Source organism: Sciurus vulgaris (assembly GCF_902686455.1).
Source record: "Sciurus vulgaris genome assembly, chromosome: 7".
Taxonomy (NCBI): Eukaryota; Metazoa; Chordata; class Mammalia; order Rodentia; family Sciuridae; genus Sciurus; species Sciurus vulgaris.
Window position 1 is genome coordinate 86,752,102 of NC_136467.1, and position 27,816 is coordinate 86,779,917.

Genomic DNA, 27,816 nt, shown 5'->3' on the forward strand with positions numbered 1-27,816 from the left:
ATTCAAATATTAACAATATTTCATATTGCATAAATACCACTAAAATGTATTATAAATATCTTTCAAATGTCATTATCATAACATCCTAACATCCTAAGTATTTTAGTTGGATACCTGTAATAATATAATTATTTTCTTAAGTCAAATCTTCTGAAAAATAAGTTAATGCACTAATATGGGTTGAGGATATTTTTGTTTTTGTTTCATTCTTTTGATACTAGGGATTAAACCTAGCGCCTCGTGCATCCTAAGCAAGCAATCTACCACTGAGTACATCCCCTGCCCTTTTTATTTTCTTTTTATTTTTTATTGATTCTTATCAGTTATACATGATGATAGAATCCATTTTGACATAATTATACAAGCATGGAATATATCCTGCTCTAATTCAGACCCTAGTACCTCTCCTTCCCCTTCCCTCTCCCAACTCTCTGATCCCTTACCCCTTTATTGATCTTTCTGTCATTTACCCATAGTTATTATTTTTAGATTAATTTCTTATGGATGCACACGATGGTGAGATTTACTATGGTATCTTCATTATGTTAAAAGTTATGTCAGATTCATTCCACTGTTTTTCCTTTTCCCATCTCCCTCCCTTCAGGTCATTCCCCTTTGTCTATTCCACTTAACTTCTCTCTCTCCCCCTCCTCATTGTGGGTTGGCTTCCACATATCGCAAAGAATATTCAACCTTTGTTTTTTTGTGATTGGCTAATTTCACTTAGCATGACAGTCTCCAGATCCATTCATTTACTAGCAAATGTCAAAGTCATTCTTCTTTATATCTGAGTAACACTGTGTGTGTGTGTGTGTGTGTGTGTGTGTGTATGTATATCACACTCTTTATCTATTCATCTGCTGAAGGGCACCTAGGTTGGCTTCATACCTTGGCTATAGTGAATTGTACTGCTATAAACATTGATGTGGCTATATCATTATAGTAAGCTGATTTAAAATCTTTTGGATATATACTGAAGAGTGGGATGACTGGGTCAAAAGGTGGTTCCATTTCTAGTTTTTCTAAGGAATCTCCATACTGCTTTCTAGAATGGTTGCACCAATTTGCAGTTCCATCAACAAAGTATGAGTGTATCCTTTTCCCCATATCCTCACCAACAATGTTGTTTGTATTCTTTTTGCCATTCTGATTCCAGTGAGATGAAATCTCAGTGTAGTTTTACTTTACATTTCCTAATTGCTAGAGATATTGAACATTTATTTTATTTTGAGACAGGGACTCCACAGGTTGCCCAGGCTGGCCTAGAATTTTCTATCATACTATCTTAAGCCTCCTAAGTATCTGGGATTATAGGCCTGCACCTATATTGCCCAGCTAGGGCTGAGGTTTTTAGATGGAACTGAATTTAAATGAAACTTAATTTATATTCTTGAGGTAGAGAAAAAAAATTCTTTTGATTTCTGACTTTGTCAGTTTTCAGAATACCGCTTTGGAACCCTTAGAAATCTCCAAAGGTAACCAATGGAGAAATTTTCTTTTTGAGAGCAGGGGGGGTATTACAACAAACTAATTCATTTTAATATATTCAAATATTTCAATGACTAGTAGTAACGACTCTCTGTGACTGAAGTACTTCCATTACTCATCGGTGGGAGTCCTTTCATTTTAGTTCTTTTGTAGTGGTTTTTGAACACTTTCACACTTCCTCATATGACTAGATAATCTAGGCTTATCTCGTAGTTTATGCTGTAGACCTGGAATAAGGTCATTTCTCAGAGCAGTTCTGGTTATTTTTAGTAGGAAATGGTACCTAAAAATATAAATATGAGAACTAGAGTTGTCCTTTCTTTCTTTTTTAAGATGTTCCTCTATATACTAGGTATGTTTACTGCTTCTAAGCATTTTATATTTTTCTTTTTCTTTTTGTGTATCGGGGATTGAACCCAGCGGCACTCAACCACTGAGCCACATCCCCAATCCCTTCATATATTTTATTTAGAGACAGGTTCTCCCTAAATTGCTCAGGGCCTTGCTAAGTTGCTGAAACAAGCTTTGAACTTGCAATCCTCTTGCCTCAGCCTCCCAAGCTGCTGGAATTACAGGTATGCACCATAAGCATTTTCTAAAAGTAAAGTTATATATTTTATGTTTAAGATCAAATGTAATAAATTCACATTATCTCCCAATTCAAATATAAAGTTTTAGGACTTTTTACTCCTTGATTTTTACTTTAATATTCCTTTTCTCTAACACTGAGACAATAATGTAATTACTTATTTCCTTTATTTATATACATGTGTTTATAAATAATACTAATATTGTTAATAACAATGTTACTGGATAGACTCAAGATTTCTGTGCAGTTCTGTTTAACCTTAAAATCAGGGGATATACAGATAGCACTACTTTAATCTATACTCATTTGAAATAACTTGTGTTCAAGCTACCAAAATGCAATTAAGTTCACTTTTAAATTATGCTTTATAAAAAATTTTTGTATTTCATTTTATTATTATGTAAAACAGTTACATGGTTTCTAAGTAAAATCTACAAAACGAGGTATATTTGGAGAAATCTAACATCCATCCCTAGTGCCTACACTCTTTCCTCTCTTTCAACAAGTAATTTTTTCTACTAATTTTGTTAATCTATGCAAACACTACATTCATTCTCCTATGTGGTATAACATACAATCTTGTTTGCACCTTGCTTTATTCACTTAAAGGTCTTGGAAATTACACATTATATGTGATCTCCCCCTCTGCCTTTACAGCTATATAGTCTATAGTTTCTACCATACTCAATTGTTTTCAATTTTTGCTATTATTTTTTACAAAATAAAAATGTGTACACATGTCCAAAGACAGGACAAAGTTTTAAAGGAGGAACAAATATGCTATGTGGCATTTATATGTTACTTATTCCCTTGAAACCATATCAATGGGCAAGGTACAGTGGCACATACCTGTAATCCCAGCCATTCAGGAGGCCAAGGTAGGAGAACTGCAAGTTCGAGTTCAGCCTCAGCAACTTAGTGAGAATCCAGTCTCAAAATAAAAAGGACTGGTGATGCAGTTCAGCAGTAAAGTGCCAAAAAAACCCAGAAAACCCAAAACAGCCCACTATCAGTGGGAACACTTGACCAAAGTCAGAAAGCTGGGCATAAATAGTACTTGATCTACAACTGGGGCCAAGTTTGTGCTCTCCAGTACTTAAGATGGATGGGATAAGAACAAAGTCAGTTATTTTCACAATTGTGAAGACATGTTTTACCCAAAACGTGTTACATAACTGGCACAAAACCCTAAGACTACACTTCTGAAATACGCTCACACTCAAATTTAAAATAAAATATAAAAAGTACTAGATTGATATAGCATTATTAAAAAGAGTAAAATTAAGCTAGGCGTGGTGGTGTGTGCCTATAGTACCAGTTACTAAGGAGGCTGAGGCATGAGAGAATCATTGAACCCAGGAGTTTGAGAGAGAGAGAGGGAAAGAGGGAAAGAGAGAGAGAGAGAGGGAGAGAGAGAGAGAGAGAGAGAGAGAGGGAGAGAGAGAGAGAGAGGGAGAGAGAGAGAGAGAGGGAGAGAGGGAGAGAGAGAGAGAGAGAGAGAGAGGGAGAGAGAGAGAGAGAGAGAGGGAGGAGAGAGAGAGAGAGAGAGAGAGAGAGAATTGAACCCAGGAGTTTGAGGGGGGTGGGGGGAAGGAGGGGGGGCATGGGGAGTAAATACTTACTTGGATCATTTAGTTCTGACAGGCTTGTTTTTCTTTCTTTCAAGTTTGTGATTTTGGGTATTTTTGCCCCAGGTAAAATGAGTTTTCCATTAGTCTGTAAATAATTATTTCTACTATCATCACAATTCACAATAATATCAATTGGAACCTTTTCCACACTGTTACCATAAAACTTCTTGGTTGTTAATCCTGTGTTTTGTGACTTCTGTCCTCCAGAATTCTGATGTATTGATGTTCTTAATAATGGTTCAGTAGATTCATTTAAAGTTATAGCTTGTCTGCAGTTTCTTTGTAAATCATTACGAAAACTAATACCACAACTTTGGCATTTGGTCTGATTTTCTTTTTCTTTTCCACATTTTGGGCAATATTCACGCTGTTCAGAAACCTTAAGTTCCAAAAGAACAAAATAAAGAAAAAATTTTGTTTTTTACTTCAACATCAAGGAACTCCCTCAAAACATTTCAAAATTAAGTTCTTCCTTCCCCATCATCACCACCATGGCTACTATAAGATCCCAAATAAATCATGTTACTTGAGATTTAGCATCAGAATGCTGTAAAGAAAAGACCGGTCTAGTAGTCAGCTATGTATAAGCTAATTCTACCTTTACAAAACAGAGAGGCTAGGGATGTAGCTCAGTAGTATAGAGAATACACTCTGCCTGTATGAGGCCCTAGGTTTAATCACTGGCACCCAAAAACAAAAAAACAAAGAAAGAAATGTGAGGATATAATCAAGGTGAGTACTGAGTCATTCTGATACTTTACTGTCAACAATAAAGGTAAATAGGACATTTACATAAAAAGAACTTCACAGAAAAGCAATACTTCCACATATTTCCTTTCATAAAACTGATACTAAAATAGAAAAGCACATCCCTATTAAAACATTCAGGACTAAGATATAGAAGGAAATATATCCTGGGCTATTAGCATACACTTTTTTTTTTTTTTTTTTTGTGGTACTGGGGAGTGAACTCAGGGGCACTTAACTACATCCCCAGTCCCTTTTTATATTCAGAGTCAGGATCTCCCAGAGTTGCTTAGGGCCTCACTAAGTTGCTAAAACTGACTTTGAACTCACAATCCTCCTGTCCCAGCCTCTGAGACACTGGAATTACAGGCATGTGCCATTGTGCCCAGCTTAGCATACACTTTCATCAGCTAAAGATGACATATCTTGGAACGCTTTGCAGTAATTAGGATCAAAATGCAGGTCATCTAAATTTTTCAAGATAAAAACTGTGGATTAATAATTTTATCAACTAACTGATCTAAACACTAGAGACCGGGTGCCACTCAATTAATCAAGTAATTTCAAATTAAAGGACTGGGAGCACTTGACTAGCACACTTGAGGCCCTGAATTTGATCCCCAGCACTAACCAAAACAAAACAAAAACCTATAAACTTCATATCACATACTATCTGCAAGTCTCTACACACAAATGGCCAACTGTATTTAATAAGAATGAGCCTTTCTTTCTCTGATGAGACATCACTGAGACAATGTCATTTCATTACAGACCCTAAACTGATGTTTAATTCCACTCAATTCATATATCCTGTTTTCTTATTCTTAGTACATAGTATGAAGTTGCATATATTATAAACAGAAAGAAAAGTCTCAAACCTTCTTACAAATTAAAGATTACATAGAGGTTGGCTATAGCTCTTAAATCTCCATTAAGAAAATAAGAAAAATTGAGGTTGGGGTTGGGGTTCACTGGTAAAGTGCTTGCCTAGCATGCATGAGGCACTGGGTTTGAGTCTCAGCACCACATATAAATAATTGAATAAAATAAAGGTCCATCAACAACATAAAAAAATTTAAAAAAAGAAAATAAGAAAAATTGGCATTGAAGTAGTAAAAGAAAGTAGATTTATTTTAGAAATTAAAACAGATTTCAGGGTTTTAGCTGGCTTGCTCAGTGGAAGAAGGATGTCATTTTGAAGAGCTTTTCTCCTTTACCTGAGCCAAGCAATGGCAGATGCCAGTACAACTTGAGACAAACCTAGGTTGCAAGCCAGCAAGACATCAGACATAAAGCAAAAGTGAGCAAATAAGTAAATACCCTAGGGATGGAGTCACGTTTTTCACTGTCAAAGACAGTTATCATGCAAAATGGGAAAGGCTAAAATAAACATTGCAATATTAGCCAAGAATTAGTCACCAGCATGAACTCATGGATTTTATTGTTCACTAAATATTATTATGAAATATTAACATGTACACCAACATATACATCCAAGCTGTCAACTGAAAGGGCCTACAAACTTACACCCAGTATCAATGAGTTTAACTTGTATCCCAATAGCTTCCCCCTACTTAAAAGAAAAATGGCTCCTTGGGAAAATGCATGACTCCAACTGTTAGAGAGGAAAAACAAGTTGGCCCAGATCATCTTGTTATACCAATGTGGCCGGTCGAACCCGGGGCCCAGGGTTACGCCACGTGCATCCAAAGATGGCGACTGGCAGAGAGCAAACGGCATTCTGATTATGCATGGAGAGAGGCAGAATGCGTTTACAATTGGCTGTATTATAATCAGTTCAGCTGCCTAGCATGTGGACAGATATACTTTACATGTATGCTCTAGCGAGTGATCACTTGACCTTTAACAGGATTGGATGGACATATCTGGTTACAATTGCTTATGCATGAGACTGCTTATATATTGAGGGTGTTATTGGAATAAAGGGGAAGCTGCTTCATGAACTTCTAAAGAGTATGTGTCTTCTGTCCCGCTGGTCGGGCCATAAGCGTGAGGAGCGGCGGTTTTCCGCAAGCGGTTTTCGGTAGGTGAAAAGACAAAGAAGCCGTGGTTTCCTGTAAGAGAAGCCGCATGGCGAGCCGCTTGAAGCAGCCCTGTCGGCAAGCAGCCGTGGTTTTCCGCATACCGAAAAGTAAAAAGTGCTCAAAGAATGATAGCTTTATGTCAAAAAGAGACAAGCATCAGCCTGACGAGACAAACATGGGCCAAATCTGGAACAATTTAAGCATAAAAACATGTAATGAATATTAAACACTAAGACTTTTAGGTAAAATAAGAATGTCATGTGTCTATGCCTAAATAAATAAGAAAACATCTTAACTAAGTTTAAAGTTAATATTATCATTAATGTGAACAATGATGAACATGAGTATCCTGATATGATATGCAATGATTATACCATCACTGTGAGGTATTCTTGAAAAATGTACACATTGTAAAGAAACAACACATAAATCATGAAGAAACATCAGATAAACCCACTTTCAAGTATAAAGTAAGTGGCTTATACCCCTCACAAATAACAAGGTTACAAAAGACAAGAATTATTTCAGATTTAAAGAGTAAATATTATTTTGAATTAGATCCTATACCTATAAAGGACATTATTAAGTGAAATGTAAATGGGATTTAGGGAACAGATGGCAATTTTAGTTTTTTTAATTCTGAGTTACACACTGATTATATAGAATGCCACACATCCTTGAAAAAAAAAAAGGAAACACACACTAAAGTATTAAGTAGTAAATGGGCATCATGCCTACATTACACTCAAATGATATGGATATATGTGTATATATCTATAAATAAATACAGTAGAAAGAAGGATAGAGGAAGACACAAGGAGGGAGGATAACAAAGCAAATGTGGAAAACTAGGTAATCTGGGAAGAGTATGTAGATACCCTTTCCACTATTTTTTCCAACTTTTCCACAAATTTAAAATAATAAAAAAAAAAGGCTGAGAACAATTATCTGGAATGTTTTATAGGAATGCACTCATAAATTCTTTTCAGAAAAGAAAATTATATTATGTTGAACAGAAAAAAATGGTCTATTGAAGACAAAAAGGTTTGCTAAAATAACTTGTTCTTGTCTTTTTGGTCCTGTGATAACAAGATCACCTAGAATTTAATAAGCATTAAAAATAATATTAATAAAAATATTATGTGATTCATAACAAAGAATCATTTCTCTAACCCACCTCTAAATGAGTTAAACATTTTTTTGAAGCAGGAGACAAGGGAGTAGACTGGTATGTACTACAGTGCCGTTTCTGTTGGACTTTTCTCTTAATTTCAGGTTCTGCTTGTGATTCAGACTCTTCTGTTTTCTTCATAATACGTTCTAAAGGAAAAAAAAAGTACTGAAATTAAATATGATGTTTGCTATGTTAAAACACTAGTTTTAATATTCTCAAAATTTAAGTTTTAGTTAAAATAGTGTTTCAATATGTATGATAAAGAATAACCAGAACTTTAAGCCAGGAGTCATGTCCTGGCTAATTGAGCTTTTCACTCCTCAGCAGGATCGCCACACTGTAGACCACTAATGATGTCCTCTTCAGTTTATTCTATGTTACTAAGGCACTTAGAAGCACTTCCAACACTGAACCACACATAGATCCTCCATCCCACCCCTCACCCACAGATTAAAGTTCTTGGATTAATAATGGGAAAAAAAATCTGAATTAAGAGAATTTTCCTCATTATCTTTCAATGTAACTTTAAATGCCCTACCTGCATACTCCCAACTTTGTTAAATATGTCTATTCTTATGTTTAGTATCCTGTTCTCTTTTATTCTTTTTACAAAAGGATATTATATACACATAAAATCAACATTATCTAATATCTAATATTTAGGTAGATAAAAAATTCTGTTAAGAAACCTCTATAATTATTCTTGTTTAGTGTAGTCATACAGAATTTCAGTATTATCACTTTCTTAGCTTCTGCACCTTTATATTCCTAGACAACAGAATCAGAAATTTAAGTAATCATGGACTATTCCTTGTCTTACCCTTTTCTCTTTCAAGGGAATTCTACTTTCTAATAGCTCTTAAATTCAATCTCTTCTTTACAACTTCACTGCTTCTACATTTCAGATGCTTAACTTGCCTAATCTGATCTTCCTTACTCCAATTTTGCTCCCTTCATTCAGATTATTCTCCACTATTGTCAAAGTGTTCTACCACAAAAAAATGTGACTTCATTATTCTAATCCTTAAAATTTTAACCACAATTCTATCCATTAAAAAAAAAAAATCTAACTAAATGCCATCTCCTGGTAAGCAAAAGTTCATGTTAATGTTCCAGTCTTACTTCCAAATTTTACCTTTCAAAGAAGTATATTTCCCAGGGTGTTTTCTCATTTACCCTCTTATATATGCTATTCTCTTAACAAGCAAAGTCTACCCAACTTATCCGGTGAATTCAAACTTTTCTTTGCTAAGTAGCTGCCTCTTCCCACCCTAGGTACAATTAAGCAATCATTGGAGCTTTCACAGCACTTTATTGGTACTCATTTAATTGTATTATATTTATCTGTATTCATTTGTTGCTCCCTATACCCTGTTAGTTCTGAAAGAACAGAACTTATGTTTTAGACACATTTTCCCAGCATCTAAAAACTGCAAAAGGGCCAGACAAATGCTACTGTGATTAATGAATCACATGAGTAGGACAAAACTATATGACACATTAAAAAATTGAAATTACAGGAGTGTGTGGGTGTTATGTTAGTAGATCATCTCCAAAAATGGCTTAACCTTTGTTACAGTGAGATAATTTATGCACAGATTTAGAACTGTACTTTAGCCTCTAGTCATGAAGAAAAACTGAAAAATGCTTCTTTTTCTCTTCCAAAATCCAAGGTTACAGAAAAACAACTCCAATCCAGAGCATCCAGGTGTTAATAACTTACAAGTGTGCTAACTTACTTTGTTGGTTGCCTAAATATAAAAAGCATTTTCTATACAAGTGATTATTAAAGATCTATAATGTGGCGCTGTAAAAAAAATACTGACACAGTTACCTAGAACATAACTAATTATATGTAAAACTTAACTTACAGTAGAGCAGTTTAAAATACAATTACCTCTGCAGAGTGCAATGGCTAATAATTTTTAGCTCAAGCTACATAACAGACTGAGGCAAGAGGATCACTTGAACCCAGGAGTTCAAGAACAGACTGGGCAATATAGGCTGTCTTAAAAACAAAGCAAAGCCGGGCACAGTGGTGCACAACTGTAATAATCCCAGTGGCTCGGAAGGCTGAGGTAGGAGGATTCTGAGTTCAAAGCCAGCTTCAGCAAAAACAAAGTATTAAGCAACTTAGTAAGACTCTGTCTCTAAATAAAATACAAAATAGGGCTGGGGATGTGGATCAGTGGTTGAGTGACCCTGAGTTCAATTCCTGGTACCCAAAAAGACCCAAAACAAAACAATGACAATGAAAACACAACCAAGCCCCAAACATGCTCCTTTACACAGTTTATTTTTTTTCCCTTGCTAAATTCAAAAAAGTACAAAAGAGAGCCCTTTCCTTACAGATTTTTTACTAAACTTTGAAAGCCACACATAATTTTTCTCAAATATGCATACAATCATTTTTCTGGCAGAATCGATTTAAAAACAAGTTACACAGAACAGAATACATAGTATTTAAAACATCATACAGTCCTCCCTTGGTATCTGTGGGGGACTGGTTTTAGGACCGCTCATAGGTTCTGAAGTCTGTAAATGCTCAGGTGACTTAATAAGAAAAAATGTAGAGTATCTGCATGGAATCTATGCACATTTTCCTATACTACATTTTTTAAATTTTTTGTAATTATAGGTGGACTGCATATCTTTATTTCCTCTATTTTTATGTAGTGCTAAGGACCAAACCCAGTGCCTCACATGCTAGGCAAGTGCCCTACCACTGAGCTATAGCCCCAGCCCCTTGTGTACACTTAAAATCATCTCTAGATTATTTATTATCTCTAATACACTGTAAATGCTATGTAAATAGCAATGCTGTGGTATTTAGGGACTAACAACAAGACTAAAGTCTGTACATGTTCAGTACGGACACAGTTTTCTTTTTGTGGACACAAATGATCTGTAGTTGACTGAATCCTTAGATGCAAAATCCAAGGCTCTGGAAAGCTGACCATATATACACAGAGGCCTGAGAAGTTACACTATATTAAAATGTTAACAGCAGTTACAATGGTTCAGTGTGGAGATACTTTTCTTTGATATATCTGAGTTAAAAATGATAAACCAAGTGATTGACTTGTAATCACACAATGTAATTATATTAAGATGCAATGTACATTCAGAGACAGCATATAATGCTGATTAATTCAATGTGAGAAGGTTACAAAAACAGGCTAAAAAGTTAAAGAAACAAAAGGACAGGTAGATAGGGGAAAAATGAATGATCTTAATATATGAATAATCATTTTTTGCTTGGAAAAATTATAAAAGAACACCTCACCCCCCAAAAAAACAATAGGACACATGGTCTGACCACAAATTATAATTAATGGATTACAAGTTTTAAGTTTTTACTAACAAAACTGAATATCAAAGCTAGTAAGTAAGTGCTGATATATGGCTTATCAAAATTCATATTAAGTGCCTTTTAAATTCAAAATAAAGGGGTTGGACAGGATAATAAAGAAAATCATCTTTGATATTAAGAACTACGAAAGACAGTGATTTCTCTTTTTGGCGGGGAAATGGAGTAGGTTCTGGGGACTGAACTTGGGCACTCAACCACTGAACCACATCCCCAGCCCTACTTCGTATTTTATTTAGAGACAGGGTCTCACTGAGTTGCTTAGTGCCTTGCTTTTGCTGAGGCTGGCTATGAACTCTCAATCCTCCTGCCTCAGCATCCCAAGTCACTGAGATTACAGGCATGTACCATTGTGCCCGGAGAAAGACAGTGAAATTAATAAAATTAAAGATGAAAAAGGAGACATCACAACAGACATCACTGAAATACCGAAGATCATTAGGGACTATTTTGAAAATTTATATCCCAGTAAATTTGAAAGTCTAGAGAAAAAAATGGATAATCTAGATATACATGACCTACCAAAACTGAACCAGTAGGGTATAGAAATCAAAACAGACCAGTTACAAGCAATGGAGAGTCAACTCATATGAAAAGCCTTTAAACAAAGAAAAGACCAGGACCAGATGGGTTCACAGTTAAATTCTACCAGACCATTAAAGAACTAATGCCAATCCTACACAAACTATTCCATGAAATGGGATACTATGAAAACAGTATAAGCCTGATACCAAAACCAAATAATGATACTTCATCAAGGAAGAAAGCTACAGATCAATATGTTTTCCCCTACATAAAAATACTTAACAAACAAGTTTGCTTTATTTGTGTGATATTATTCACAAATCTTTCATTTGATTAGTGACATCTTATAACTGATTCCAGTCTTAGACCAACCTATTTTCTCACTGCTACTGGAAGCATGTGAAAGTCTAAGGTTCTTATAAATATCATAGATGCAAAAACTCTTAATAAAATATTAGCTAATCAAATTCAACAACACATTAAAAGTAATACACCACATAAATAAAATCAAGAACAAAAATCACATGCAAAAAAATATTTAACAAAATTCAACACCCATTCATGATAAAAACCCTGAAGAAACTAGAGAAAGTTACTTTAACATCAGAAAGGCTACATACAACAAACCCAAAGATAATATAATACCAAATGGGGAAAAACAGAAAACATTTCTTCTAAAATCAGGAACAAGACAAGGATGCCCACTAATCACTCAAATTCAATATAGTACTTGACACAATAATTAGGCAAGAGGAGGGATACGAATAGGAAAAGTATTCAAATTGTTCCTATTTGCAGATCCTATACTGGTAAGATCCTAAAAATTCTATGAGAAGACTTCTAGAGCTGATATATTCAGCAAAATATCAGGATATAAAATTACACAAAAACCAATAGCTTTTCTATAGATTAATAATGAATCCACTGAGAAAGAAATCAGGACAACAATTCCATTCACAATAGCTCCAAAATGGAATAAAATACTTAGGAATAAATCTAAACAAAGAGGTAAAAGACTATAAGCAAATTATATAACACTGGCAAAAGAAATGGAAGAATACATCAAAAGAAGGAAAGATCTACCATGTTCTTGGATAGGCAGATTTAATATTATTAAAATGGTCATACTAAAAATCTACACATTCATTTCAATCCCATCAAAATACCAATGATATTATTCTCAGAACTAGAAAAGACAACCCTCAAATTCACAGAAAGAAGTCTAAGAATAGCCAAAGCAATTCTGAGCAAAAAGAATAAAACCAAAGGTATCATAATACCCAACTTCAAATTATACCTCAGAGCCATAGTAACAACAACAGCTTTGTCCTGGCCATAAAAGCAGACATGTAGATCAATGGAACACATGGGAAGACACAGAGACAAACCCACAAAGCTATGGTCATTTGATTCTTCACAAATGTGTCAAAAACTTGAGAGAAAAGAAATTCTTTTCAACAAATGGTGTCATATCCATATGTAAAGATTGAAACTAGACCCCTATTCCTTACTCTGCATAACAATCAACTCAAAATGGATCAGATATAGGAATAAGACCAGAATCTTTCCAAGTGGTAGAAGAGAGCACAGGGGAAATTATCCAACACACAGGTACAGGCAGTCACTTCCTCAATAGGATTACAAAAGTTCCAGAAATAATATCGAGGATCAGCAGGTTAAGGTGGCATATGCCTATAACACCAGTAACTGAGGAGACTGAAGCAGGAGGATCATGAGTTCAAAGTCAGCCTCAGCAACTTAGTGAGGCCCTAGGCAACTTAATGAGACCCAAAATAAAATAAGCAAGTTACAAAATAAAAAGTAAATAAGGACTGGGATATGGTTCAGTGGTTGAGTGCCCAAAGTTCAATCCCCAATACCAAAATTAACACCACCACCAAGACTCAAATGGGATGGCAGCCAGAGAAGAAGTTTTGAAACAGCAAAGAAACAACAAAGTGAGGAGAGAACCCATTGAATAGGAGAAAACCTTTGCCAGCAATTCTTCTAAGAGAGGATCAATATCTAGAATATATGAAAAACTCAAAAAATGTAACGCCAAAATCCAAACAATTCAGTAAGTGAGCAAATACAACTGAACAGACACTTCTCAAAGGAAGCACAAATGGCCAATTACATAAAAAACTGTTCAACATCTCTAGACATCAGGGAAATGCAAATGAAAACTACACTGAGATTTCACCTCACTCTAGTCAGAATGGTAATCATCAAGAATTCAATAATAATAACTGCTGGCAAGGAAGCAAATAAAACAAAACAGAGAGGTTCCTTAAAACAAAACAAAACGAAGAACTAAAAATTAACTACTACCACTGGGTGTCTCAGTGACTCCAGAGGCTGAGGCTGCAGGATCACAAGTTCAAGGTCAACCTCAGCAACTTAGTGAGACCTTGTCTCATATAAAAAATAAGAAAAGGCTGGGCATGTAGCTCAGTGATAAAGCCCCAATGGGTTCAATCCCAAGTACTAAAAAAAAAAGTCTAAAAGTAAATAGATAGATACCATATGCTCCAGTTATACACTACACCTTGGTATCGCTCTAAAAATAGGAAAGACAGCATACTTCAAAGATGTATGCAGTCCCATGTTTATTGCAGTACATTTCACAATAGCCTAGTTACTGAACCAGCCTGGACTGGATGTTTATCAATAAAGACAGAATGAATAAAAAGGGGGGGGGGGTAATATACACTCAATGATTTTATTCAGACATAAAGAAGAAAATAATGTCATCAGCAGGAATGGATTAAACTAAAGAGTATTATGTTATTCAAAATAAAGGAGAACCAGAAAGACAAGTGATAAGTTTTCTCTTATTTTTATGTGGTAGCTATACAGAAAAAGGGGGGTGGGGGAGAGATATGAAAAGGGAGGCCATTAGGAGTAGAAGATCCAGGGAAGGAAGAGGAATGCACAAGGGGAAGTACTAAGGAGTAAAATTGATCAAATTATGAAACATGAATGTATGATCATTAAAAATTTTTTTTTAAATAAAAGAAAAAGGACATTAGTAAAAAACTGGTGAAATATGAACAAGGTCAATAGCATAGTTAAGAACTAAGCAATTTCTCAGTTTTGGTAAGTGTACTATTATTAGAAAGATGTTAACATTAAGGAAAGCCTGCTGAAGTATAAACAGATATCCCTCTGTACTAGTTTCACAACTTTTCAAAATCAAATCTTGTTGAATAAAATAATAATTATAACAAGACTGGCTGTATGGCATCTAAACCATATTAGTGATCCAAATCACTTAACCTCTCTCAAAAGCATTTGTCAAGTCAGGTGTGGTGGTGCACACCTGTAATCCCAGCAGTTTGGGAGGCTGATGCAGGAGGATCACAAGTTCACAGGCAGCCTGGGCAACTCAGTGAGACCCTGTCTCTAAATAAAAAACAGCTGAAAATATGGATAAGTGCCTCTGGGTTCAATCCCAGAACCAAAAAAAAAAAAGGGGGGGGGGAGCATTTGTCAAATAGAAATGAAAATACATGTTGTACAGTTAGTTCTTCACTGAGAATTAGAAATAATTTTGTGGCTGAGCAAGAAAATAGTATAGTGGTTAAGAGCATGACATCAAGAATCAGCTCTGTCATTTGCTACCTCGGTGCTTAATTAAGCAAGGCATGTAATCCTTCCATGCCTCAATTTTCTTCTCTGTACAAAACACAAGTAAAAGTTGAATTTGGTATACAGGGATTTTGAATAGGGAACTAGGATAATATTTAATAATGAATATAAAAGCATGCAACTTAGTATCTACTACCGAGTAAGAGTTCAATAAAGATTAAAGGCCTAACAGAATGAATGTTGAAGAAGGTAAACACTACTAGCTATAGTTCACATTTTTGTTAACATTTGAATGTTAACAAAAAAAGCTAATATATAATAAAGATTTCAAACTATAATCAACTGACTGCAACCATACCAATGGTATCATCAAAAGTTCAGAGAAATTCTCAACTCAGTTATAAAAATTATTTTTTACATAATTCCTTTTTTTTGGTATTGGGGATTGTGGGTCTGATGCATGCTAGCCAAGTCCTCTACCACTGAGCTACATCCCTAATCCTTTTTATTATTTTATTTTGAGACAGGGTCTCCCAACCCTCCTGCCTCAGCCTCCTGTGTAATGGGCTTACAGGTATAAACCTCTGAACCTAGTTTATCTGGGAATATTCTAAAGTCAGTGTCATATCTCTATTTGTACCTTTCACACAGAAATTCAAATCCCTTCACAGGTGTAACAAAAGAAACTCCACACTTACCAACACCTTGGGGTCGACTTAACCTTACAGGATTAATTTCAGCTTTTTGGACATGAGGTGGATATTCTTTCCTAGAAAAGGAAATTTATATAGTTTTACTCAAATAGGAAATGTAATTTTTCAAACTGAAAAAGTTAAGGGAATACTTACATTTATTAGAAGTAAACCCAGTTTCTTTGTCATATAAAAAGTCGTACTATAAAACTATATTCACAAACTAAAACTTAAGGTATAAGATCACTAAACAGCAGTGAATATTTTACTCAGACTGTCAATCTTTCCAAGCCAATAAAAGGTGACTATTGAATAAATATTTAATAAATTTAAATCACTATTCTTTCAAAGTAGTCATTCTTTTTATTTTATTAACTTTACACACATACACACACACACACACACACACACACACACACACACACATTTTTTAAAGACAGGGTCTTGCTATGTTGTTATGTTGAACTCCTGGAATCAAGGGATTCTGCTGCCTCAGTTTCTCAAGTACCTGGGACTAAGGTAAACACTACCAAGCCCAGCTTTCAAAATAGTCATTTTGGAAAGGTATATACATTTATTCCTCAAATGCACAAACCTTTAGAATTGCTTTTACAATCAGTTTATAAAAATCACATTTAAAAAACTCTTAGGGGGCTGGGGTTGTGGCTCAGTGGTAGAGCGCTTGCTACCACATGTGAGGCACTGGGTTCAATTCTCAGTACCACATAAAAAATAGAGTAGAGTGCTTGCCTCTCAAGCACAAGGCCCTGGGTTCAATCCCCAGCACCACAAAAAAATAAATAAATAAATAAAATAAATAGAGATGTCATGTCCATCTACAACTAAAAATATTTTTTAAAAAACTCCTAAAACTTAAATGTGATTTTTATAAGCTGATTTTGAATAAAGAATTACCCAGCTTAATACCACTCAATATATCCAAATTAGCTGGTGTAAATGTTTATGGTTATTTAAAAACAAATCAATGAACAAAAGAATGAACGTTGAATAAAAGACTCTTGAGAACAATTCCAAAATCAGTACAAAAACATCGATTATGGAACAATTATTTTAGTTTTGTAATATGACTACATTATGGCAGGGATATAAATATACTTGTCTTAAAATATTACTTTTTCAGCGTTCACATACAATTGATTTTAAACATAATCCTTATTAACTAAGTGTCCTAAATACAATATCTATTTAAGTTCAAAATACACTAATTTGGCAGGGGAAAGTCCCATAGGTAGTGATGGAATAAAAAAGCATTTATATACAGAGAATTGCAAAAAGTACAAATAGACCAGGAAGCTACAATAGTTACCTTTGCACCCTAAATGAAAGCTTCCAAAACATTCCTGCTTTATTTAACTGGGAAATTTAAAAGAGACTATTCTATTTATCTACAAATCTGTTCATACTAGTAATGAATATTTTCTATTCATCACAGGATAATGTAATCATTTTAATTAAACAAAAAATCCCAGGGCTGGGGTTGTGGCTCAGTAGTAGAGCACTTGCCTAGCGCGTGTGAGGCCCTGGGTTTGATTCTCTCAGTACCACATCAAAGTAAATAAAATAAAGTTATTGTGTTCATCTACAACTAAAGAAATAAATAAAAAGAAAATTTAAAAAACAATCCCAAAGACCTATTTTTGTAAGAATTTCATATTCCTACATTGTAAAAGTCAAAGTACTGAAAATGAAAACTAAAATGTGTAAATGACAAAAGAAACTATTAAAAAGTGGTAATATATCTGTAATAGCAGTTAGCAAATATTGAACATAATGTGTCTGTCAGGTACTGTTCTAACTGCTTTTTTCTATTAATTCCTTTAATCTTCATAATAACCTTATGAAGTATACATTTTTAGCACTGTATAATGAGGAAGTCAGGCACAGTAAGACTAACTTCCTCATGGTCACGCAGCTACTAAATGGCAATACCAGAAGCTGAATGTTGGCAACTGTATCAACTGTGATGAGTACAGCAATATATGGTACAACTGGGCAATTTTGACCTTGGCAGAATTTTAAAATTTGTGAAGATGTAATGGTAAAAACAGTGCAAAAGGTGCAAGCCAAGAAGGGAGGTGCATGCCTGTAATTCTAGCAACTCGGGAGGCTGAGACAGGAAGATCTTAATTTTGAAGCCCGCATCAACAACTTAGTAAAACCCTGTTTCAAAATAAACAATAAAAAGAACTAGGGATGTAGCTCAGTGGTAAAATGACCATGGGGCTCAAACTCCAGTACAAAAAAAAAAAAGTTTTTAAACTAACAACACTATATTAAGATTAAAATAAAACACAAGCCTTTGTATTCTGCACACTTTCACACTAAAGAGTATAATACAGTATTATCTTTAAATCAAATAATTTTTAATACCTAAGTTTTTATAACTTTATACTTTGGAAAAATAAAATTGCCAACTTTAAAAGGTAACAAAAAAACAATGAATCTGAAGCAACTATGATAATACTATTATGGTAAACTCCCCCAGTATCTCTGAGGGTCTCATATTTTTCTAAAATTGGAGGGGAAAGGGTAAATATTTAGAAATTCTCAAGATCATTAACAAGGAAAATAAACTACTTGAGAGTTACAGGTGGTCGCAAAATTTGGAAGTAGTTTTTTTCCTCAGTTTTAAAGTTTCTTGATTACTTATAGTAGGATATGTCAAGAGTGCAAGTTTATTTGATAAAAATTGACATAAATCACCTGAAACAGTAACGTACAGGAATTCATAAATATCCTACACTGATGAAGTATATTCTTTGCAATCTGACACAAATCACTGTACCATGCATGACTATTGAGGATCAATACACTGAATCCATCATGTATATTTGCCTCTATTTCCAGACTTCATAGCCACTTTTTCTTCAACATTTGCTACACATTTTCCAATACAAACAGGGAAAACTTGTTTTTTAAAAATTGTGATTAAATTGCAGAAATAAAAGTATACCTTAAGTTTAACACAGAAATAGAAGACTTTTAAGATACTGTTTGGTAAGAGTAATGAAATAATTTTCCAGTTGTCAACTACATTTCCTTTAAAACTTTTTTTTTTTTTTTTTTTTTTTGCTAAATGACCTAAAATTAAAATGTAAGTTAATTTCTTGATTTGAGGATTCCATCACCCTTGCAAGTAGAAATTTCAAACTCCACATTGGCATGAAACTCAAAGCTATGATATAACTTTTCAATGGATTTCTTTTTCACCCCAAACAAAAGAGAGGTAGGGAAGTTTCCTTGTCATGTGTTGTCTTCTATGTAGATATATTAATTTTTGCTTTTAAGTATTTGCTTTGTGTAGAAGTTTTAGAAGATCCACTTTAAAAGCCAAGATTTTACAAGCATAAAATGGAGAATTTTCTTCTCTATTCAGAAATATTTGAACATAATTTTAGACATATATCCAGAAAAGTTGCAAAGATAATTTGGAATTCTCTTATATCCTTCATTCTATTAATACCTCACATTACCATCATGTGTCAAAGAAATTAACACTGGCACATTGCATACAATAATGGTAATTGGTACTATTAAACTCTCAACATTAGATTTTATCAGCTATTCCAGTAATACCCCTTTTTTGTTGAAGGATCCAATCCAGGTATACTGCATTAAGTGATCATATCTCCTTAGTCTATTCTCTGTGCTTCTCAGTCTTTCTTTCATTGTTTTTGTAACTTTGACACTCTGGAAGAGAACTGGTCTGATAATTTATAAAATGTCTCCCCTTCAACTGAATGTTAATTTCTCATGATTAAATTCATCTTGTGGGTTTGGAGAATGAATATCAGTCAGAAGTAACATGCCCTCCTCATTACATCATACCAGAGGATACCTGTTATAAATATGACTTTTCACTAGTGATGTTAAATTTAGTCTCTTGTCTAAAGTAGTCTCTGCCATGTTTCTCTAAAATTGCTATTTTTTTCATTCGACACTCTATTAGGGAGCACATCAGTAAGTCCAGCCCACAATCAAAAGAAGTGAGGGTAATTTTTGTGTGTATAGGTGCTGGGAATTAAACAGCTGGCCTGAATATGCTAGTTAAATGAAGGTTACTAATCCTATTTTCTGAAAAGAGAAAGTTCTACATGTATTTCTTGAAATACTTCTGTGAGGAACTGTTGTCTTCCAGTTCACTTTATGCATTTTGTAAAATCTTATTAGCAAATCCAGCATGGTAATGAAGGAGGTAATGAAGGAGGTGTGTATTTCAAGACTACTAAGACAGTTAAATAAATACATAATTATTTATATCGGTATGACTCAGGGATAGGTATTTTACCCTTAGGGTTATAGTTTTTATTATAATTTTGGCCCTTGGGAGCTCCTTCAGCTTGTTCCTGTGTTCCTTTGATGTAATTCCATCCTGGTTTTCACTGTGGTAAAATACACATAATGCAAAATTTAGAAAAATATGGAAAACTTTACTAATTGTAATGACACAAAGTAGTACAATACAATCTCTGTACTGTTCCAATTTTAGCATATATGCTGCTGAAGCAAGAACCTTTTATTTATTCATTTTTTTAATTGTCTGGTTTCTGGCAACATTCATTTTGTGTTTTCCCCAGTATAACCCTAGAATCAGTCATTTCTCCATGTTTCTTTTATTAGAGAGCAGTATTTACAAACCAGGACCTGGGTAGTGTTTATCACTGTAACTAATGTCAAAAGATACAAATTTCTATGAAAAATAAATTGTATTTATTTTACAGCTAAAATTCATTATTCCAAACATTTTTTAACAGATAAAGCAGTTGAAATTATTCAGATGTTATCAAAATCTCACCCAAATTTATTCCAACCAAGAACTTCTTGCATTTTAAAAACTTTGAGAGAGCACATACATATACCTATTACACTTTTATAAATTGTGCCTATTATAAAATGTCCGCCTTCATCCTGTTTAGTGCTTCTAATCCTTAATTCAGTCTCATTTATTAAAATTCCACTCTTGCTTTCTATTTGTGTTTCTCTGTGACTCTAAACATACCTTTATTGCAAACTGTTATTTTAGTATGGTTCTTACAAAAAATACAGTAGAGTGGGATTTAATCCAACCAGTTTGTCTTTTATTAAATGTATTCAACCAGTCAGGCACAGTGGCCACACACCTATAATCCCACCTACTGAGGAAGAGGGGACAGTAGGATACCAAGTATGAGGCTAGCCTGCACAACTTAGCCAGAATCTGTCTCAAAATAAAAAAGCAAAAAAGGCTGGGGGATGTAGCTTAGTGTTAGAAAGACCCCAGGTTCAATCCCCTGTACTGCAATCAATCAAATAAATCTTCAATCTGTTTACAATTTTAATAGGTGACAGACTTCGTGTTTTCCTTTCATTTTTATTAGTTTTTTTTTAAAGATTTGTATTTATTTTATGTTTCCTCTTTCCTATTAACAATTGATTCCCCTCCAGTTAATTAAATTTCTCTCTCAATCCTTACTGCAGTTGCACATTCTGTTTGCATTAACAAGTTATCAAGATTCTTGGGGCTAAGAGAGTAGTCTAGCAGTAGAGCATGTGCAAGGCCCTGAGGTCAATCCCTACCATCAAAAACCAAACAACAAAAAATTACTATTTCCTCAAACACAACTCAATACAGCAGCACTAGTACTATACATCTCTAATGGAATGAGACCTTAAAATCTTTTAATTTCCCACTTATCCATTCCCCAAAAAAAGGCCTTTCCACAAATAAAGCCCTTTATTTTCCCCTTAACCCTTCCAGAAGGCTTGTTTTACTTTCACCTTTCTACCTCCTTAACTCCTAAATTTTGCTGAGATAGTTTTGAATACTGATTTTCCTTTGCAGAACATCTCCATTTATAAAGTGCAATGTTTAGCTTTAACTGAATTGTCACTCACTTAACCTTTAATTGTACCAATTATAAATTATAGATAAAAGATTATATTTCAGAAAATAACACGTCCCTACCTAAAACATTCAGAAAGCTTCTATTCCATTAATATAAAACACAAATTCTTCAGCTCAGCTTACAAAAGCCTTTCATGATTTAAGTCCCAATCTCATAATATTCTTCTACTTTTCTAACCTCTAGCTACAGCAGCCTTTTTTTTTTTCCCCCTGTTCACTGAACATGTTAAACTCATTCTTGAATTAATAACTTAGCACTATCTTTTCCCTATCTGGAAAAGCCTTTCTTCATAGAATGGCTGACTCCTACTTTAGTTAAATGTTAGCTTCACAATAGTAAACAGTTTCCCTGAACATGCAATCAAGAGAAACCATAGTCATTCTACTTCATCATCATCCAATTATACCTCTCTACACATAGAACAACCTATTTTAAGTTATACTTATACATTAAACTTTGTCCCACCAGAATATCAACTACAGGAGTCCAAAGATGTTAGGTTTTGTTCCTCATGACATCCTTATGCCTACAGCATAGTAGGTACTCTATAAGTAATTGCAATTAATATAAGTGTGTATATAAAAAGAAGTATGTGATCAGAGAAGATACATGACAGGTCAAACAATTTTACAAACAGCTGTAAAGTATGGCAGTGCTGTCAAAAATAAACCACTTGGGAATTGGGGTTGTGGCTCAGTGGTAGAGCACTCGCCTAGCAAGTGTGAGGCACTGGGTTCAATCCTCACCACCACATTAAAAAAAAAAAAAAAATGAATAAAATAAAGGTCTATCAAAAACAAAAAAAGAGTGAACCACTCACCACTACACAGCACTACTGTATAGTTAATCAAAATACTAATTTTGCAGTTGATGTGCAAACATTAAAATTCAGGAACCTGAAAGGCACCGTGACATTTTTTTTTTGTACTGGGGATTGAACCACAGGCGCTCATTCACTCAGCCACATCCCTGGAACCTTTTTTATACTTTATTTAGAGAAGGTCTTGCTGAGCTGCTTAGGAGCTAGCTAAGTTGCTGAGGTTGGTTTTGAACTTGCGATTCTACTGCCGCAGCCTCCAAAGCTACTGGCATTACAGAAGTGTGCCACTGCACCCAGCTGCAGGCTTGTTTTTTATTGGCAGAAGAAACCAGCTGGAAATTCAATATACTCAACACTGTCTAGTCTGTTCACTGTTTTACCACCTACTCTTTTCATGTTTAATCTCTATTTTCTTTACAGTAGGTTTTATCATGGAGCAAGTAATTCTTCTCTATCCCCATTTCTTCTTCTTTCTTAAATAAATCACTAACTTTCTCTTCTCAAATATTTACTCATCTAAATAAATTATAGAATCAACTGGTAAAATTTCTTAAAATAACAAATGAGGGCTGGGGTTGTGGCACAGTGGCAGAGTGCTTGCCTGAAGTGTGAGGCACTGAGTTTGATTCTCAGCACCACATATAAATAAATAATAAAAGTCAATCAACATCTAAAAAATGTTTTAAAAAATAAATAACCAATGAAGATTTTGGATAGAATTACTTTACATTCATTGTATTTTAAGCAACAGTTGCCTACATGATATAAATTCCTACCAAACAGGAACAAAATATATGCCTCAAATTAGTCTCTTTAGACAAATTTATTAGGGACTACATATTATTAGTTTTATGACCTAAGTATTTAATTGAAGGTGCTACCACAAATGAAATTTTTGTCTTTTCAAAGACAAATTCAGGTGATTAAAGGTGAATTAAGAGTATTTGGCTGATTAGAGATGAAATTTTTACTAGTCTTGTAGCCTATCACCTTGATAAATTCTCATTATTTCTAAAACTTCAGATGGCTCTCTTAATGCCAAGAAAGAAAAAAATCGTCTGAAAATAATTTTATTTTCATATACCTGAGGCAAAAATTGACAATGTTATTATGAATTAATTCCATCTCCCTACAAACAATTTAGCAGTACTTATCAAAAGAATTAAGAACATTTGTAACCTGGTCCAAAGAACCCTTTTCCAGAGATTTATTCTAAGGAATGCACTTAAAGATTTATAAACAAAATTGTTCACCATGTGTTTTAGATAATGAGTAAATATATTATGGGCATGGGCAAGATAAGCTATTATGCAGTCACTAAAAATTATTTTTTAAGAGCTGGGCATGGGTGCACACTCCTGTAATCCCAGTGACTCTGGAGGCTGAAGTAGGAGGATCAAAAGTTTGGGGCCATCCTGGGCATCTTTGTGAGACCATCTCAAAATAAAAACTAAAAAATGGCTGGGGATGTAGCTTAGTAGCACCTCCGGGTTCAATGCCCAGTACAACCTACACCATAACAGAAATGGTATTTTAGAAGCTAACTTAATAATAATGGAAAATGCTCAGGACATACTTGTTAGGTAAAAATTTAGAACACACAGATGTATTTTCACTATGATTAATCACAATGTTAAACATATTAAAAAGTGCATACCAAAAAAAAAAAAAAAAGATCAGAGAGAAATGTATCAAAATTCTAACATGCTATATGAGGTATGTGTGCATGCTTGTAATCCTGGCAACTTGAGAGGCTGAAGCAGGAATATCTCAAATTCTAGACTAGTCCTGGAAACTTGGTAAGACCCTACCTCAAATGAAACATAAAAAGGGCTAAAGCTGTAGCTCGATGGTAAAGCATCCCTGAGTTCCATGACCAATACCAACAAAAAAAAAAAAAAAAAAAAATCAAAACAAAAATCCTAACATGTAATTTTCTACTCTGAGAACTTTTTTTAAAGAAATTATATAAGCCTCAACATTTATCTTTTCAAACACACCCTGTAAGTAAACATTTCTTATATTTCCTGTTTTACTTGTATCCTCTTTACCTTTGTACTTTGGTTTCAAAATTCTCTACAATTATAGACACACTTTATACACTAAGTATAAATATTAAAAATAAATTCTATATTTAAAAATAATTATGTGCTTTAGTTTTATAATGTGTCAATAGATTCTTTATCTAAGAGGAACAAAATAAAACAGTTCAAATACCAGATTATATATTCTGGGTTAGTGGTGCTACCATATACACTGTATTCATTATATATATGGCCACGAGTCAGAAAAAAAATTTGTTTATTCACGTTGTCAAAGTTATCCACAATGTAGAAAATCTGGTAGCATTTTTTTTTTTTTCCTTTAAAGGTTAAAACCTCTGGAGCTTAATACTGTTACTTATTTATTTGTTTATTCTATTTTACTTTTAAACTTCTAACGTACCTCAATGTGCTTAGCAGACTGTACAAGTAGAAAAGAATAGGGAGATTAAACTTTTAAAACCACCTGACTTTTATTAGATAAATCGCCATCTTATGAATATTTATTTATTTCAGAGATTTATAGTTCTTTATGTAGTAAGGGATAAAGCTAAGAAAACTATTATTCCTAACAGAGTAGGGGAAAAAAATGTGGTTTAATATTCACAAAAGGGAGAAAATGGCTTATGGGAACAAAAAACTAACGAAGCAAAATCTAATAACACAAAAGTTCTTCTGTTTAACAAAATAATTTATGTAAGGATCTAAAGGATTATGAGCTAAATTCGGCCTAAAGTAACTAAGTTGTCACACAAAGCACTGAGGTGTATTTGTTACAAGGGTTTTCATAAACAGTTGCTGCCTCACATCTACTTTTCAAGAACTTTAGTCCTTAGAGGTGATCTTAGCAAAAAAAGGTTAAAAGAATTTCAATACCTATTATTATTAATACTTGGAAATTTTACATTTATTAGTGTATAAATCAATTTTAAGTAATTATCATTTGTTCCCAACAAAACTTTAAAATTGACCAAATATTATTATTTCCATTTATAGCAAGTAATGAGCCTACTGTTATACTGCTTACTTGTCTATCTTCTGACTCCCATTCTAGCATTATTCCAATAGGAAGTAAGCTACAAGAGGGTAGGGAATTCTGTCAGCACCAAGAAGAGTGCCTAGCACATAAAGGCATTTAAATATTTGCTAAAATTAAAATATCATGGAATGAAATCCCCATTACAGAAATATGTACAAGTCAAAGCAGTGGAAAAGAATCAGCATCAACCCTACAGGGCTACCATGAAAATCTAAGATCTTTCTATTATTCTGACAATATAACAGTACCTACATTTCAATTACTATAGCATGCAGGAAAGAATATGTTTATTTGGATGAAACAAAGGTCTATTTTATATGGGTGACTCTATGAAGAGCTATTTAAAGTATCATTTTAGCAATTTTATCAAAAACATTAATGTTCTTACTAAAAAAGCAGTCACTTATGAGTCAAAAATTAAAAAGATACAAAGGACTCTCCTATATCTGACAAGAAATAGTGATTCACTCAAAGAAAAAAACATAATGGGAAAATACCTCTTTCCTAGGAAACAGGTAGTAAAATATTTTCACAGTCCATTTGTTTCAAACACATAGCACTTGTGAAATACTTCAGAATTATATGTTAATTTTTTTTTTTTTTTTTTGCTGGAAGGATTATCATTAAATCTGTATTCCTGAGCAGGCTGGGGATGTAGTAGTAAGCACTTGCCAAGCATGTGTGAGGCCCTGGCTTTGATCGTTATTTCGGCTAAGGATGTGGCTCAGTTGTACAGTGCTATGGCTAGTGTGCATGAGGCCCTGGGTTTGATCCCCAGCACTGCACACCAAAAAAAAAAAAAAGTATTTTTGGAACTAGGCATTCATGAAAATATATTTTGTAAAATATTCCAGATATCTCTTTATCTTCTCTACATATTTTTAAAAAATTTGAAATTACAGATAAAATTGTATAATTTCCCTTTTGACACTCACTAATTACATAAAAGTATTGCTTTAACATAAGGGTTTTTCACCTGTTCGGGAGGTCACAAGACAGGGTTCACAAAACTTTTGAGAATTTCATGAAAGTTTGAAAAGCATACATACATACACAAAAAGTTCTCTTACGTTACTTTTAGGGGCACTTGCTTTAAAATGATTATAATCATTTCATTATTCAATGAAATGTGTACTCTTAAAAACGTTTTCCCATGTCATTTATATTATTCATATTTCTCCTAAAAGACTATGTAGTTGCCAGAGTTTTTACAAAGGGAACATATACTAATAGAATAGAAAGTTGAATATAAAAGCTTGTTATAATTTTTTTTTATTATGTATGCATATAGTTTTTAAAAGTGTGCTTTCTTCTTAATTCACTATTATTGTGGATGCTATGATGTGAATACATCCCTCAAAGTTTGTGTGTTGGAAACTTAATCCCAGAAGTAATAGCGTTGAGAGGTGGGAGATTTAAGAGGTGATATAGGTCATGAGGGTTCTGCTGTCATGAGTGGATTGTTGTTCTTAGGAGAGTTAGCTTGCTGTAATAGTGAGTCCTGCCCTTCTTTCTTATTCTTTTGCTCTTACATGTGTATTTGTGCACACTCATGTGCTCTCCTGCCCTTCCACCTTCTGCCATGAATGAGGTAACAGGAAGGCCCTCACCAGATGTGGGCCCCTCCACCTTGGGCTCCCCAGCCTCCAAAACTCTAAGAAAGAAATCTCTGTTATTTATAAATTATCCAGTCTCAGGTATTGTGTTCGAGCAGCACAAAATGGACTAAGTCAGTGGAGTACAAAATTAAATATGTGATTAATTGTTTTTCTCTGAACACAATATTATACTCACGTTTTTAGGACAAAACATGTACCTCATATGACTGCATAATTCAATATACACTATTTTATGTGTGTGAATCATGATTTATAATTTTCCTAACCACTTCCCCATTAATTAAACAAAAACTTTGGAATATTTCCCATCCCTCACAGATGAACATTATTTGTATTAATCCTTGAATACATTTGCTAGTATTCCTGGATGAAATAATATGTAACATTTTGGTTTTTTTTTTTTTTTGCTCTATATTTTATATAAATGTTTTTATCAGAATAAAAAAATTAGCTGTTTAATGTTTTAACTCCATGTTAAAGGCTCTCTAATCGCACTTCCCTCTCTAGTCTACTATAGAAAAGTATCAAAACAGGAATA

At 33.9% G+C, this 27,816-nt stretch overlaps 1 protein-coding gene across 12 annotated transcripts in view; it reads right to left on the reverse strand.

Moving 5' to 3' along the window:
• The window catches only part of SENP6 (SUMO specific peptidase 6), a 102,379-nt gene that overhangs the window by 40,257 nt on the left and 34,306 nt on the right, over positions 1 to 27,816 (reverse strand). For 9 of the 12 annotated variants that reach the window (XR_013765125.1, XR_013765126.1, XM_079147463.1 and 6 more), the window contains 3 exons: positions 15,859 to 15,929; positions 7,678 to 7,820; positions 3,700 to 4,087 (listed from right to left, as the gene is read on the reverse strand). Coding sequence is in view for 10 of the 12 variants with exons in the window: in XM_079147463.1 (XP_079003589.1) it covers positions 3,700 to 4,087; positions 7,678 to 7,820; positions 15,859 to 15,929 (602 nt within the window). In the remaining 2 variants the exon portion in view is untranslated. The remainder of the gene's footprint in view (positions 1 to 3,699; positions 4,088 to 7,677; positions 7,821 to 15,858; positions 15,930 to 27,816) is intronic. The other 3 variants (XM_079147456.1, XM_079147458.1, XM_079147457.1) reach the window with 1 other exon arrangement.